The 17464-nt window shown below is 46.1% G+C and overlaps 1 protein-coding gene across 3 annotated transcripts in view; it reads left to right on the forward strand.

Moving 5' to 3' along the window:
• Polr1A (RNA polymerase I subunit RpI1) overlaps positions 1-17464 on the forward strand; it is a 155302-nt gene that overhangs the window by 5607 nt on the left and 132231 nt on the right. The window contains exons 2-4 of one of the 3 annotated variants that reach the window (XM_089555731.1): positions 728-828; positions 2431-2558; positions 11341-11804. In XM_089555731.1, the coding sequence (XP_089411857.1) occupies positions 2511-2558; positions 11341-11804 (512 nt within the window). In that variant the 5' untranslated portion in view covers positions 728-828; positions 2431-2510. The remainder of the gene's footprint in view (positions 1-727; positions 829-2430; positions 2559-11340; positions 11805-17464) is intronic. The other 2 variants (XM_089555725.1, XM_089555736.1) reach the window with 2 other exon arrangements.

Genomic DNA, 17464 nt, shown 5'->3' on the forward strand with positions numbered 1-17464 from the left:
AAGGTTTGCTTCTTCCAGGCCATCAATTTTCCTTTGCTGCCTTTGCTGGACTTCAACCCTATTCAGACAGGCACGCATTATGTGTATGTTTTCAAATTTGCTTTCAAGTAACAAAAGATGAGATATCCCTCAAGAGAAAAATATACAACAGCTGTATCTTACCGGTACTCACCTATGGGGCAGAAACGTGGAGGCTAACAAAGAGGGTTCACCTTAAGTTAAGGACAACGCAGCTAGCTATGGAAAGAAAAATGATAGGTGTAACTTAAGAGATCGGAAGCGGGCGGAGTGGGTGAGAGAACAAACGCGGGTTAATGATATTCTAGTTGAAATCAAGAGGAAGAAGTGGGCTTGGGCAGGGCATGTAATGCGAAGGCAAGATAACCGCTGGTCCTTGAGGGCAACGGAGTGGATTCCAAGAGAAAACAAGCGTAGCAGCGGGTGGCAGAAAGTCAGGTGGGCGGATGAGAATAAGTAGTTTGCGGGGATACAGTGGCCGCAACTGGCGAAGGACAGGGTTAATTGGAGAGACATGGGAGAGGCCTTTGCCCTGCAGTGGGCATAGTCAGGCTGCTGCTGATGATGATGGTGACGAAAAAAGTGAGCTGAATCCAGGGCCTGGATTCAATTTTTCGTCCTCGCCTCACAACAATAGTGACAAAACTGAATACAGGATTGCGGAAAAGGCGAAAGTGGCATCTCGCATGAACATTTTTCCACAATACAGAATCCGGCCTCCAGCAAGAACGCAGAGCAAAAAGTGCCTGAGGTGGAGCCAGCTGTGCAGGACAATAGCTGATAAGTGGACTGTGAAGGGGACCAACCTGCGTGAGCAGAACGAGGTTGATAGAGGCCATCGCTATGTTGCCGGTTGCACCATAGAGTTTCTTACTATTACCTAGAGGGAAAGCTGGCAGCCAGTCTATGGGAGTTTGCATGGCGACCCCTCGAGACCACTTCAGCCACCATGGGCGCTCAAAGCATCATGGGGCGGTGAGCTACTTGTTGCGGAACTGCAACTTTTGGCCAAAAAATAATAGGCAAATAAAGCTGTTTGATAACTACAAACGTCCTAATATTCAATATCTCGTCTAGTGATTGCAACAAACAAGCAGAAAAGCATTTAAGTGCAAAGTTTGCCCAAAATAAGAGACGACTCGCTCTCCTATTGTCCTAGTAATGAACACTATAAAAACTAATATTTCGTAATTAACAGGCGCACTTTTAAAAGTAAATATGTTTTCAAAAAAGATGTTGTTGCTTAAATACTATAAGAGGTTTTTTAATAACATTTTGGAAAAGTGAAACCTTTTATTGGCGTTGTGTGTTGTTGCAGTTTTACTACTATGGGTTTTGCCCACTGCGTTCGCGCGAAAGTCGTCTGCGCACACACGAACAGAGTTTTCGGAATGAAACGTCTTAGTAGTGCCACTCCATGTTTCTGAAAAATTACGACTGTGCCGCAACAAGTAGCTCACCGCCCCATGATGCTTTGGGCGTCCATGGTGGCTGAAGTGCAGCGCCGCCAGCTTTCCCTCTAGGTAATAGTAACAAACTCTATGGGTTGCACACCCCCAAGGCTTGACCAGAAGGCTCCCCTAGATTGCTTGCTGATATCATTGTGGTAGGGATAGTAAAGAACACACAGTCCGGTGTTGCCTTAATCTGTTGTGAGCTGCTGCGTGCGGCAATCTGTAAACATTATTTGTAAGTTATAGAGTCCACGCAGAGCTTTTAAATTTGACTCCCATACTCGCAAAGACCACCTCTCAGTTCAGGATTCCAGTAACACTATCATGCCATACCCTTAAGTATTTATATATCATTTATTTATTTATTTATTTCGCATACCCTCAATTGTCGAAGCACTGTAGAGGGGAGTGGGTTACCAAAAGCAAAAACAGAACATGAAAGCGACAGGTATATAGTACAAAGTACAGAATAAATCATATATAGCGTGAAAGGTTAAAAAGCGAGAAAATATTATTGCACTAGAAAAGTAAATCGAAAAGCAAAACAAGATATGAATAACAATAACAAGAAAACGGCAAAAAGGAAAAAAGGCATTAATAAACTCTTAGGTGACATCACAATGCTTGCCTGAAAAAGACTGTAATCTGATATGGATGCGACCTCTGCGGGAAGGTGGTTCCAGTCTTTAGATGTGTTTGGCAAGAATGAATAATAAAAGGTGTTAGTGCGGCAATTAGGAAGAGCAGCCAGCCTTGTTGCGATGGTCGACACATGAGGAGCGGTAGCTAGGCGACATGATGAATTCACGATGTAGAGACTCATGGTAGAAAATTTTATGAAACAAGCGAATGCGAAAAATTTGACGGCAGCTTAAGTGTCCCCGTCAGTTTCTTTTTTTTTTCTTGTTGGAATGCTCAGTGCTTGTGTGCAGAGGTGCATGTGGTGATGTGTGTGCAGGGCCCAGTGACCGTGAAGAGGTGTGTGCCACGTGTGGCCTGGGCTTCACCCACTGTCCAGGACACATTGGGTACATCAAGATGCCTCTGCTCGTGTTCAACCCGGTGTTTGTCCGGACCCTCTACCAGGTGTGTTCTTTCATCCAGGGTTCCACACGCAAGTGCACTTCGCAGTTACCCTCTGATCATGTGCAGCTTGTGCAAGCAAGAAACATTGGTCCAATCCTCCAAGGCGCCCTAGCCCTAGATTTGTGATTTTCTTCAGCTACCAAGTGTGTCCGGAAGCTCCTCTGTAGCCATATGGCTGTGAATATGCTCAGGACGAACTGACGGGCTAGTTGGTTACACATCTAAAAAATTCTGAGCGCACGAGAACGAAACGAACAGAGACAGAAAGGACACACACCACAAAGCGCCGTTTTTCTTCAACTGATTTATCTGCATGCAATGTGCCCACATTCATACACTGCATCACTGGCACTCGCAGAAAAAGTAGAAACGTCAAAACAAACCTCGCGGTGGTACGCCTGGCTGCCCCTTGATAGTGGTGAATGGCCGTCGTGTGAAGAACCAGGCCACATCATAAACAAAAAAGAAACAGTAACCAGAGCGGGTAAACACAAGTAAGGGCAACCTTTGCAACAGCCGTTACTGGGGCGTTATGTCTAAGAATTGACGCTCCTTTGTACTTGACTGCACACAAGGAATGCTGACACAATTATCTTTTAGTTTATAGATTTCACTAGCTTCAATAATCTCCCTTGTGGTTTTTTCCCACACACCTGCGCAGAACAGTGGTCTGCTCAAAGATAGGCCCGTGTTTCTTGCACGGTTCGCAGTCATGGCAGTGTATGCCCAGTTGTCGGGAGGCATTCTTGACGTTGTTGTTGTGCTCTCTGAGCCTCTCATTCAGGCACCTCCCAGTCTGGCCAATGTAGGCTCGACTGCAGGGCAAGGGGATGGAGTACACCACGGCGCTTTGTGGTGTGTGTGTCCTTTCTGTCAGTCTTCGTTTCGTTCTCGTGCGCTCTGAAATTTTTGACATATGGCTGTGCTTGGCTGGACGTATTAGAATCTAGGCATGTACAAAACGGCACTCACTTGCATCATGTCGCACATACAGTCGAACCTCATTATAACGAAATGGTTTATAGCGAAATAATGGATATAACGAAGGGGTGATGATTCCACTTGGAAGCTCAGTCAACATGGGCTATGACGAAGTGGTTGCCCGCCCCCTTCAACTTCTGTGTAGTGAGCTTCGACTGTGTGTACGTTAATGTTTACAGAGCAGACTTGCTGCCTGAACACCTAGTGACCTTGGTGTTTCCAGCGTGCCATACGATTTTCATACCGATTTGTTACAGCTAAAGCAAACAAGAGTTTGTGGCTTCATCTGCAGAAACACCAGACATTTTCCAGCTGAAATAAAGGCTGTATAAAACTACATACCATATGATCTGTACTTGAATGGATGTGTACAGTACTAGATTGGCATCTGTGAACTGTTGGAAACAGTTCAAAACTTGTTTTCAATAACTGCTTTAGTAACTTCCAGCGTCTAATTGCTGGAAGAGGCAGCCTGGCCTGGGACACACTGGTTAGTTCGATGAACGTCAAGATGGCCTGCAAAGGACGTCACATGGCCATGATGGTGCAAGCGCAAAGCTTCCATGCACCAAGCCATCCTTGGTGCATCCTCCGAGTAAGACAGCCAGTGTTCATGCATCCTTTCGTTGCTCCTGGCCTTAGAGGAGCGCTTCACCTTACTACTGCCACACAAGAACGCGAGCCCAGCGTGAGCAGTCAGGAAAAAATGCATCGTGTACTGACTGCTACGCGGTTGACTACACGCAATTTTTTTAACCGTACTTGTGAATGTGCGCTCGAAGTGTACCTGTATCCTACAACAGCTAGGTCGCTTTGCGGTGTGGTGAATCCTATGGAAGTGTACTAAGAGGAAGAGTTTGTGTTCAGATTCTGCACTAGTGTGGCTCGATCGCTCTTGGCCATTCGGCGGCGAGAGCGAGCGAAATCCACCGCCGCCGAAATGTTGCCTCGTTCACAACTCCCGGTCACCTCTTGGCCACTCAAGGTGTACAGAGGTATGGTTAAAAAGAAAGCATAAATCGGTGCTGTCTACGTACTATAAGCGTATGCATGCTTACATGCGCTAAACGCGTTACGCCATTTCTCACATTCCCACTTTTAGTTCAGCGTATGCAAACAGCGACGCAATGACATCACGATGGACGATTTGCATTGGGTGGACGAGCTTTCCGCGCGGCTCAGCCTAGCGGCGCCATCTGGTTGTTAAGATGGGAACCATTTCTGTTAACAAACCGACGGTTCTCTTAAGCCTAAAAGTGGCAGAATCATCAATCGAAATAAAAGAATTAAACAAATTTGTCACTGATATGTTTCCTTAGAGGCAATATGAGACGAAATGAAAGACCAATGTCCCATTAATGGCCAGTGAACACATTAACTCTTTCCTTACCATGGGGAAAATGACCATTCTCTGAAGGTTTCAGTACATTTTTTTTTCTTTAAAGACTATTGCATTCAGTATTGATTGCAATACCCAGAAGCAGAGCTGAATAAAGGTGCTTTCTATTAATATACGTATAAACAATAAATTGCATGTTGCAACAAAAAATTTCATTTGCTAAAAACGAGATTTTAGAAAAAATTCAACAAACTTGCAAAAACACGCTTGTATTAAAAAAGAAAAAAATGTTAAAAAATTTCTGAAATATGCGAAATGTTTGTTACTCTATTGGCCACTCTCTGCAAAAAAATCATTTCTATCTTGAATAGTATTGTTGCTACAAAACAATAACTGGAAACCCTATAGTTGTGCATCGGAGCGCGGCCGCCTGTGTTTCAGGCTGGTTTCCATCATCACCGATGTGAAAACTGAATCATCTTCAGCACCTTGCAACATTTTCAGGCTCGTTGTTGCACAGGACGTTGATTAGATCACTCGCAGACGAAACGGAGTCCTGAGATTTGCTATGTCTTAGAGCTCGTGCCGCGCATGTGGAGGCTGCCAAGCGACTTTGATGGTACCGCGTCTTCTGAGTTCGTTAAAAAAAATGCCAATTTGTAGGGGCAAAAAAACATACATCGGAAACAAAACTTCAGTTCTCCGGCTACAAGCCAGATGCGCATTGTGCCTGTAAGCAACGCGGAAGGCTCCGAAGTCAAGCGGCGAAAGCGTCATCTGCGAGCAACATGGCGGGCAATGAGTGCAGGTCTGCGTCTTCATTTCTTCGCAGTGCGTTAGAAAGTGCCCCTTCACGGAACAAAGGAAAACTACATCGGAAACAAAACTGGTTCCTGGCCTACAAACTGCATCTGCAGCGTGGCCATTAGCAACGCAGATGGTTCTGAAATCGGGGCATGAAATGATCGTTAGCGGGCTAACGATGCTCAATGGGTGTGGTAGGGAAAGAGTTAAAAAAATGGTGTGGCTCTGCTCGGCTGAGCCAGGTTATACGGAGCGAAAGGCAACGGAACCAGTGGCAATGATGCGCGCCAGCATCCGCTGCCCCTCTCTGCTTGAGATACTCTTTTTGCCTTTGCCGCTGCTTCTCCAAGCGTACCTCATCGGTACGTCTTCGTCATTCTTCATCGGTTTCATCAACCCGACGAACCTACTTTCGCGACTTATCTCTAGCCAAGGCGGCTTCGGGACGCTCTCTGTCGTAGGGATTGCTAGAAGCAGCCCGGCGCCTCCAGTGCTCAGTCGGACAACTTGTCCCGGCCATTGGTTCTGTTTCAGTAGTTCTGCGGTGCCTAGGCGGCGAGCACTGGCCTTTATTCAGCTACCGTGAATCACGTGGTTAGTCACGTGACACAACTGGCGAGAGCGAGCGGTCAGAGCGACAGTTGGCACAGCGCCAGAGTGAGTGGGAAAAGCTGCAACCAGTCACATGGTATGACGTCACAGCCACGCCCCCTGTGAGCCTCCAATTAGAGGTCAGATCCAGGCCTGATTTCACCTTCAGCTTTACATGTGAGAAGTGGAGGTGAGGAGAGCTTCCAAAGTAAGCTGGCCTCCTGCACGGAAAGGAAGTCTCACATAAGTTTAGGAAGACTTCGAAGGAAAGGAAGCTTTCTGAGTTTGGTAAGCGAAAACTTTGCTAAAGCATTGTCAGAACTGGGTGCTGGTGTGCAAACAATCTCTTCTCGTAAGTTGTTCTAGTCATGGACAGGTTTAGCAAAAAAGGAGTGCTTAAATATATTTATACGACACTTGTATTCGCGGACTTTTAGGGAGTGGTAAACTCGGGTGGACCTGTAGTATATTTGTAGTATATATATCAAGTATATATGGGCGTGTTCAGATAACAACGGTAATCGAGGTCCCATGACCATTTTTTGTTTTCAATGAAATATTTATATATGATGGGCAAATGTGTCCACACAAAGGAATGAACCTTAGTTTTGCAAGAAGTTTCCTAGTTTTCTCGGAAAAAAATCGCACGTCACAAGAGGTGGAGAATGTCGTTTTTGGCACTTCGCAAAGTTGCAAGTTTCAAGCCTCATTCCATGCACAAAAAATTTTTTACGCGCGTCAGCATTTTTTCAGAACCTCTTTACAACTTGTACAATTCAAAAAAATAAAAAATGTTTTCTTGCTTTTTAAATCTTCTGAGTAAAAAAATTGCAAACCTCGCTTCTGGAGCTATGCGGTGCAAGAAAGGCACTCTTCAGGGCAGCCTCAGGGCAAGATGCCTAAAGATCTTCCCACTGAATATTTTTCTCAGTATTTTTCAGCTGTTTTTACTTACCTCAGGCAAGTTCTGTTGCTCTAGGCTTGACAGATAGTTTTCAGTACGGTTTCAAAATTGGCCGAAGTTCAAAAACGCCAAAAAAGTGACAACTTTGACTTGTGTTTAAAAAAAAAACATCATCATCGAATTTTGTTAAAATTTGCCTGAATAATCCTCAATACATGATAATATTAAGGCACTAGAAAAGTGTTGCATTATATTATTTTAAAATACAAAAATAAACACAAAACTGAGGTCATGATTTTGTTGTATACAATTGCTTATTACTGCCTCTTAGAAATAGTAGCTCTCAGAAATTTGATTTAGCACTCATTGAACGTGGTTACATTTTATTTACCCCAATATCCGAACCATTCTCAATGATTATAGAGCTTCTATTCGCTTGTTAGCGGCGCTCTTAATGCGTGAAAGTGGGAATAAATTCGCTATTTTGCCTGATGTCATAAGGATTGGCTGGTGGCTGTCAAACGTTGTTTGTATTCACTAATTTATTCGTCGTACGGTCTATTGGTATATATAATCGATTCATTAAAGATATTAGATCATTTCTCGGTTCTTACAAAAACTTTTGTATATAAAAGTTAATATTAATGCGTTTCTGAAGTCGGCGTTTTCGAACCTGCGTCTATTTACCTCTGTGTCCAATGGTTCTACAAGGCACTGTCAGGAGACAAAACGTCTTCTCCTGAGGGGAACGATTTATCTGCAAGGTTTTTAATCATGGGGAGTTTTAATCAGGAGGCAATTTAAAAATGGGATGCCGCTTCATGTGCACATAGCAATTCAGAACATCGTAACAAGAAATAAACGGCGGCAGTTGATTTCGGTTTTGCGCACTGTATACTGTCCAGCACGAAGCACTAACCAGATCACAGTCTCTTCCATTCCGTAGCAGCGGTGGAGGCCACGTAGGATGCACTGCCTTCACTTGACTGAACCTACTTCCGCAGGTGGAGCGTCTGAACTCCAGGCACTTTGTATGCCAGTTTTCCATTGTTCCTTCTTCACTTCGCGAAAGTCTGCAAGCTCCCTCTGTGGCAGCTCCAGAATGGTGATGTTCTTTAGTGTTTCTTGAATTGCGTCTACGAAGCCTCCGGCTCTGTCTATGGCCTCATTTGCAGGCTTGTGCAAGTTGTGGTTTGATGCTCCATGTTTCACTAGCCCACCAACGCCGTCGCAAGCATTTTTGCAGTGTCCAGAGGCCGAAAACATCAATATCGTCCGTTGACATTCACTGCGCTGCAGCTCATGAACCTGGTATTTGTTCTGAAGTGAGCGGTTGCCCCATCGCTCAAATATATTATCTTGGTGTAGATTGGCACGTTTTCTTCGAGATGAGCTTTGATTTTCGACAGAGCCAAGCGTGCATGAGCGGAATCATGAGACATATCGTCGAAATTAATGGCGTAGTTAGGAGTCGATTTTCTTGACATGATAACGCAGGTAATCACGGTTACCTGCTTTTTCTGCCAATCGTACGCTTGTACTGAGTCTGGAAGCACAACTGTTCATTTTTTGGCGAAATCAAAATGTAAAACAATTGCACCTCTCCTGCAGCCGTTTGTTTTTTCATGTATTGCTCTTGCTTGCACAGATATAATATAGTTGTAGGAAATGCATTTCATGGCCACTCTTAGAAATTCTCTCATAAACGATGAAGCGGTCAGAGTTTTTTTAACTAGCTCACCGTATTCCCATGTAGCAATCAACCTCATCCTCGCTGCTCATTTAAAAATTTTCCAAAGTGAAAATGCTATCATGTGAATAGTGGCACAATTCATGAGGAAACATGACGCAGCATCACACCATTGAGCATCAAACCACAACTTGCACAAGCCTGCAAATGAGGCCATACACAGAGCCGGAGGCTTCGTGGACGCAATTCAAGAAACACTAAAGAACATCACCATTCTGGAGCTGCCACAGAGGGAGCTTGCAGACTTTCGCGAAGTGAAGAAGGAACAATGGAAAACTGGCATAAAAAGTGCCTGGAGTTCAGACGCTCCACCTGCAGAAGTAGGTCCAGTCAAGTGAAGGCAGTGCATCCTACGTGGCCTCCACCGCTGCTTCGGAATGGAAGAGACTGTGACCTGGTTAGTGCTTCGTGCTGGACAGTATACTGTGGGCAAAACCGAAATCAACTGCCGCCGTTTATTTCTTGTTATGATGTTCTGAATTGCAATGTGCACATGAAGCGGCATCCCATTTTTAAATTGCCTCCTGATTAAAACTCCCCATGATTAAAAACCTTGCAGATAAATCGTTCCCCTCAGGAGACGACGTTTTGTCTCCTGACAGTGCCTTGTAGAACCATTGGACACAGAGGTAAATAGACGCAGGTTCGAAAACGCCGACTTCAGAAACGCATTAATATTAACTTTTATATACAAAAGTTTTTGTAAGAACCGAGAAATGATCTAATATCTTTAATGAATCGATTATATATACCAATAGACCGTACGAAGAATAAATTAGTGAATACAAACAACGTTTGACCGCCCCCAGCCAATTCTTATGACATCAGGCAAAATAGCGAATTTATTCCCATTTTCACGCATTAAGAGCGCCGCTAACAAGCGAATAGAAGCTCTATAATAATTGAGAATGGTTCGGATATTGGGGTAAATAAAATGTAACCACGTTCAATGAGTGCTAAATCAAATTTCTGAGAGCTACTATTTCCAAGAGGCAGTAATAAGCAATTGCATATAGCAAAAACATGAACTCAGTTTTGTGTTTATTTTTGTATTTTTAAACAATATAATGCAACACTTTTATAGTGCCTTAATATTATCATGTATTGAGGATTATTCAGGCAAATTTTAACAAAATTCGATGATGATGTTTTTTTTAAAACCCAAGTCAAAGTTGTCACTTTTTTGGTGTTTTTGAACTTCGGCCAATTTTGAGACCGTACTGAAAACTATCTGTCAAGTCTAGAGCAACAGAACTCGCCTGAGGTGAGTAAAAGCAGCTGAAAAATACTGAGAAAAATATTCAGTGGGAAGATCTTTAGGCATCTTGCCCTAAGGCTGCCCTGAAAAGTGCCTTTTTTGCACCGCATAGCTCCAGAAGCGAAGTTTGAAATTTTTTTTCTCAAAATATTGAAAGAGCAAGAAAACATTTTTTATTTTTTCAAATTGTACAAGTTGTAAAGAGGTTCTGGAAAAATGCTGACGCGCGGAAAAAATTTTTTCTGCATGGAATGAGGCTTCAAACTTGCAACTTTGCGAAGTGCCAAAAACGACATTCTCCACCTCTTGTGACGTGCTATTTTTTTCCGAGAAAACTAGGAAACTTCTTGCAAAACTAAGGTTCATTCCTTTGTGTGGACACATTTGCCCATCATATATAAAAATTTCATTGAAAACAAAAAATGGTCATGGGACCTCGATTACCGTTCTTATCTGAACACGCCCATATGTTTCCTCAAACCCATTGCGCTTGTAAAGATGTTGTGGAGTAGTTTTAACCAGATGTACATACTGCCACGTATCATTGTAATGTTTGTTCGTTCGCGCTCAAAGCTGCAGGAAAGGGCTGTTATCATTTTTGTTTGTGATGCAAGAAGGGACCGGACTAATCTCGATTGATCACAGCCATGAAGAGCTGCATAGACATGTTTCCAGATTACTGTAGATGATCTCGACCGGTTATCTTGAAGTTTCCTTGCCGGCTTTAAACTGAGCGGTGCCGCGATCGGCGGGCATTCGTAGTTCGACGACTGATGAGCGCGTTTGTTGCTTATGCCGCTTCCGAGTGATTCAGTTCTTTTGCGGGCACAAGTAAGCCCAAACAAAGAGCTTCATTTCCAAGTCTTGTTGGTGTCTTCCTGACTGCTGGGCTGCCGTCACTACAATGTGACAATATAAATGGGCATTGTGGGTACAGGGATAAATAAATAAGTGAATAAATAAATAAATAAATAGATAGATAGGGATGTGTTTTCAACCTGGCACGTGAGCCGTATGGCTGTTGAGGGTCAGTAATCCATTGCATTTTTCAGTTTGCTGCCATCTGGATCATTGGGTGAAGCCCCACATTCACTCTTCGCTTAAAGGTCCCTTCAGAATAGTGGGAAATTCAAAGATGGAATTGTCTGTCTGCAGTTGATCCGTGGCAGCTGCCTCTCCTGCCACCGCCTGCTGTCTCCTCCGGTTGCCTGCCAGGTGACGCTGGCACAGCTGCAGGTCCTGCAGTACGGTGCTGTGGCTGCAGTGCAGGAGCTGCAGGATCTGGCCAACGAGATGCTGGCCAGCGATGAGGACCTTGCTGCCAAACACCGGACCAGCGCCGGCCCAGCGCTGGAGCGGCGCATCGAGCAGTGCGTCGCGTCTGTGGTGGACGGAGTGGGCGATGCAGCCGAGGCACGCCGAGCTGCGGACGTGAAGAACGTGGTGGAGTGCAGGCAGCGCGTGGTGAAGACCTTCATCCGGGAGCACCTGATGGGGGCCCCACGCAAGTGCCCCCACTGTGGTCAGCTGCGCCGGGCCATGTCCATCCACAACAACAGCCGCTTCGTGTACACCGGCAAGATCCGGCCAGTCGTCAAGCCACCCGTCCCCACACCGAGGTGGGCTTGTCCGCTCTCTTCTTGGGAAGCAGAACTCCCGAGAAGGTGCTGCTGCGGGTAGCATCATCACCACCACCGCCATGATTTACTTTTAAAGGCTCCAGTGAGGAAAGGGGTGGATGGAAGATCTTTTAACATGTGTTGATGGTCATTGCACCTTCAAATCAATTACAGCAATAAATAACAATACAGTCAAAGTTATAGAAATGAAAAAAAGAAACTGCTGGTGATTTAGCACTGCTAACCGCAAAATACTATGCGGAAGCAGGTTTTTGCAGCTTGACACCAACGCTGCATACATGAAAGCGCAATTGAAAGTGCGTTTCATGATTTACGCACAGATGGAAGTCATTGAAGATGACGGTGTGCAATGCTCAGCACAATAGTTTAATTGTTGGTTAGGATCACTAGGTCTGTTTATGCAAATCCGACAACACTCACTTTTTAATTTTTTTTAATGCTTTGGGAAATTGTCCTCTTGCGTGTGAGGGCGGTGCTGTGCCTCTATGCCATTATTGCACAACAATTTACCGGAATACAAGTACCGTATTTACTCGAATCTAGGCCGGCCACGATTCTAAGCCGAGACCCGAAAGTTGAAGGTCACAGAAAAAAAAAAAACTTGCCTCGATTGTAGGCCGGCTGAAAAAACAACTGTGAACAAGAGGTACAGCACGCAAACGACATTTATTGCCAGGAACCCGCTCATTCGTCATCATCATCGCTGACTTCCTTATCGCTGGCCTCCTCAAACAGTGCACTATCTTCACTGCCATCAAGTGCAACCAAACTTTCTGGGATGTCATCCCAGGCTGCAGCTATCTAAGTGGCTACAACTCCCAGCGAGGCACGCTTTATTCGGCCTGTTGGCGTAAGCTCGTGCCGCTCTTCACTAAGCCAGTCCACGTAGTACTTGATCCTTAAAAAGCTTATTAAGGCACACATCAAGAGGCTGCAGCTGGCCTGTCATGCCGCTGGGTATGATGGCGACGTCGGTACCGGCTTTGGACTTTTACACCGTCAGTCAGGTGTCCACGGTAAGAGTCCAGGACGAGGAGGGAACGTTTGGCCAAGAGGGCTCCTGGACGCCGCTGCCAAACCATTCTGATCCACTCCTCAACCATATCGCTCGCCATCCAACCATTTTTGTTGGCGCGGATGATCACATTTCTTGGAAACACTTCCCGAGCTGGAAGAGTCTTCCGTTTAAAAATTATATACGCCAGCAGCTTGTGTCCATCCGCCGTGCAGCCCAGCATTACTGTCATGCGCTGCTTCTCGTATCCGGCCGAGCGCACTTGCACTTCCTTTGCACCTTTTTCGTTCACGGTGCACGCCACTGGCATGTCAAAGCATACCGGCGTCTGGTCAGCGTTTCCCATTTGCCCTACGGCGTAGCCGTGCTCCATCCTCTTCCTTATTACGAATCGCTGAAATGAGATCAGCTTCTCTTCAAAGTCGCCCGGCAGCTTTTGACAAATGGACGTGCGACGTCGGAGGCTGAAGCCAAAGCGCCTCATGAACTTCTGCAACCAGCCCCGGCTGGCTTTGAACTGCCTCGCTCTCTCGCCAGCTCTCTTGCTTTGGCTTGCAGCACTTCCGTGGTCACTGGAAGTGCTGCTGACCTCTGCGTCTTCACAAACTCGGCCAGTGCTACCTCCACTTCTGGATGGTGGCCTTTCTTGGGGCCCGTGAAAGCCGTTCTCGTTGCCGCGCAAGCAAAAATTTCGTTACGCTGCCCCCTCCAACGGCGAACATTCTTCTCATCCACGCCGAAGTCCCGCTCGGCTTGAAGATTTGACGACTGCTCTGCAGCGAGCATAACTTTCCGCTTGAAGGCAGCACTATAATGGCACCGCCTGTTTGGTGCCATGGTGTTGGTGATAAAAACCACGTACGAAAACTTCACTGCTGCGAATGTGCTCACGCCACCGCACGAGAACAGAACAAGGCCAAAATGGCAGCCAATGCTCATGTGTGCTTTGATACAGTGGCTGGAATAGGGAAGTGTGCCGAAGGCGTGGCCACTCACGTGTGCTTCCGCGATGCAACCGCGAGGCGGCGCTGGCGATTGCTTACACGTCGCTTCCTATGGCCGTGCTACGCGTTTCACGCTAGAAACGCCGGTTTGCAGTGGTTCTTTCAGTTCTTAAAATAGTATATCCGGACTGCAATTCGTTCACTTGCATGCTACAATGGCAGTGACGATACTTTAGTATATCTGCGCCTTTCATCAGCTTCCGTTCGATAAAACTTGCTTACTGCGGCCACGGTAGTTGCGCTTTAGTTATTGCCCGAGCACAGTAGCGATGCGCTGCATAGTGACGCTCTATCGCGATTCGACTTTGCCGCTCAGATTACTATGCCAAATGCAATCATCGCGTGCTACGGGCGTGAATGGGGCCTTTGACGCACTCGGACTTTTTCCCATAAAAATCGACTGGTCGTGTGCACTAGTTCTATGTACAAAAATTTTGCACAGCATAAATGCAGTAGTCGCATTCCGGATAATTGACTGTTATTAAAGAAATGGCTTGAAATAAAGTGGACCTCCAACGCGTATGAAATTATAACCAAGTTTCTGTGAGCGCTGATCATTATTTAATTGTAAAGTAAGCATTGTGCTTGACTCGTCCAAATAATATGATTAGCTTCATGCAAATAAAACCCTACCGTACATTCCTGGTGGAACTGTTGATTACTGTTATGCCACATTCTCACAGCCGGTTTTTCCCTTGCTCCGTCATGCCAGAAGCCGATGGAGGGGGCTGATTTTGGGCCATCCCCCCCCCCCCCCCCCCCCAAATCGGGTGGCCGGTGCCGCCGGGTCCTGCTGTACGTTTCCGTCGAGCGGCGGCGACGGAGCCCCGCCCCACGGAGAACGCACCAGTCACAGCACGAGCTCGCTTCACGTCACCCGCGGTTTGCTTGCTGCGACCAAGAGATGGCGCTGGCGAGCGGCGGCAGCGATGAGCGGGTGCGCGGGCAGGGAGAAAAAACAAAAAGCCTGCTCACTTTTTACTCTCCGTTGGGAGATGCACGCGCCTTGCACCCCGAAAAGCGCCCGCTGTCGAGGAGCACAGAGCGGATGACAGTTTTATTTCATATGGCAATATACGAGGTGTTCGAGCCAAGACGGGTCTCCGAATGAGCATTGTGTTTTCACTAGGCGTGGGATATACGATAATTTTTTTTTTTTGCTGGGATGCTCAAGTAGCACCACTGTTATGTATTTGAATTTCATGCGCTATCTTTTAGAGCTTTAAGAAAAAACTACTCGGACGATACCTTGTTGCGAACACTCTAGCCGGCCGTTTGTCAAAGTGACCTACAACTTTTAAATTGACACTTTTTTCAAGAAATCAGAAGAATGAAAAGACAGCACCAATACCTTTTCCAAGAGAACTTCCTGACGTCCATGTTTTTTTTTTTTTTGGAAAGCAATCGTTTTTTTTTTGACACGAAATAGCCTTGCCGTGTTTGTTGCCTGAATACCGCTAGCGGTATTCGTTCTGTCCTGTGGCGTCTCTGCGCACGCCCGTTTTTTTTTTTTGAACCGCTGATGTTCCGACTTCAGAGCTTTGGCACTATCACCGAACACCAGCCAGCCGCACTGTAGCTAACAACTGAGGTTCACTCCACGCACAGAGAAATACAGAAAACGGCACGCCGGGTCAACACACTCGTTCACATTTAGCCCCGAAGGAAAAGCCTGTTCACAAACAGCGCCGACTGCAGCACTCCGCTTGCATGCTACGAGAAGCTCGCAAGCCCAAGACACCCCAAATCAGGAAAAGCCTGGGAGGTTGAAACGGTGGCTCAACATGTGGCTGCACAGTTCAGAGGCGAGTCATAAGGTAGAAAAAATCTTTAAAAAAAAAAACACGGCCCGTGGGCCATGACGAACAGAGGGAGTTCGGGAGGGTAATGAAGTGGGGGACGAAAAGACTGTTGCCAGGTTTAAAGCGAAGTGAAGGGGATGGCTGATGCATAGGGGAACCATCCAGGTGAAGAAAGGAGAGAGGGGTAACTGCGGAGATAACAAAAAGAGCAGAAAGAAACAATATTCCGTTCACCCGTTGCTAGCTCTTGAGGCCTCATTGTTTTTTTTAGCCGTTTAAATAGTTTTGCTAGTTTAATTCTTGAATGGTTGTATAAAGACCAATGTCTCAAGCCATTGGTAACAGAGTTCATTACCACCATACATATGTTCAATTTCGTGCATATTCGCCTGAATACTATGACTGCAGCACTCATGTCTGCAGCGACTTTAAAAGTAGCTTGCTATACTCATATATATTTGTTTTGCTGCTGTACGCGTGGTGTTTCGCTGCAAAAAGAGGGGAGTTGCGTATAGTTAGTAAACTAACTTCAAACTTTTTCCACCGCTTGCGAGATCGCATCGTTTTTTTTCGGCGGTAAGAGCCAAGCGAACCAAAGCGCAAGCAGACGACAGACGACTTTCACCGCTACTTCGGCATGTCCTTCGGACACCGCCGAGCAGCGTTTTTTTTTTCGCGACGAAGAAAAAAAAAGGCACTGACGTAGAGTCACGTGGGAGCAGCGAGCGCCTCCTCTCCGGCGCGGCGGCGACGGAGCCGGGAACCACAGCCACAACAGAACGGATTTGTGGTCTAATCGAAAGAGGCGCCGGACACCAGCAAACCAGTTTGGGCGGGCACTCGCTGCTCCCATGTGACTCTACGTCTGTGCCTGTCTTCCGCTCTGTCCGTCTGTGCTGTCTTCCGCTCGAAAAAAAGAAAGAAACGCTGCTCGGTGGTGTCTGTAGGACACGCCGAAGTAGCCGTGAAAGTCGTCTGTTGTCTGCTTGCGCTTCGGTTCACTGGGCTCTTATCGGAGAAAAAAAAAACGATGCGATCTCGCAAGCGGTGGAAAAAGTTTGAAGTTAGTTTATTAACTCTACGGAACTCCCCTGTTTTCGCAGCGAAACACCACGCGTACAGCACCAAAACAAATATATATGAGTATAGCAAGCTACTTTTAAAGTCGCTGCAGAAATGAGTGCTGCAGTCACTGTATTCAGGCCAATATGCACGAAATTGAACATATGTAGGGTGGTAATGAACTTTGTTATCAATGGCTTGAGAGATTGGTCTTTATACAACCATTCAAGAAGTGAGCTAGCAAAACAATTTAAACGGCTAATAAAAACAGTGGGGCCTGAAGAGCTAGCAACGGGTGAACGCAATTTTGATTTTTTCTGCCCTTTTCGTTATCTCCGCAGTTACCCCTTTCTTCACCTGGATGGTTCCCCTTTGCATCAGCCATCCCCTTCACTTCGCTTTAAACCCGGCAGCAGTCTTTTCGTCCCCCACTTCGGTACCCTCCCGAAAAAAAAAACAAACAAATCATTTATCGTATATCCCATGCCTAGTGCAAACACAATGCTCATTCGGAGACCCGTTTTGGCTCGAACACCTCGTATATTGCCATATGAAATAAAACTGTCATCTGCTCTCTGTTCCTCGACAGCGGGTGCTTTTCAGGGCGCAAGACTCGCAAGACGCGTGCATCTCCCGACGGAGAGTACAAAAGTGAGCAGGCTTTTTTTATTTTCTCCCTGCCCACGCACCCGCGCATCGCCGCTGCCGCCGCCGATGCTCGCCAGCGCCATCTCTTGGTCGCAGCAAGCAAGCCGC

Source organism: Amblyomma mixtum, chromosome 1 (genome assembly GCF_055824585.1).
Source record: "Amblyomma mixtum isolate Tamu chromosome 1, ASM5582458v1, whole genome shotgun sequence".
Lineage (NCBI taxonomy): Eukaryota > Metazoa > Arthropoda > Arachnida > Ixodida > Ixodidae > Amblyomma > Amblyomma mixtum.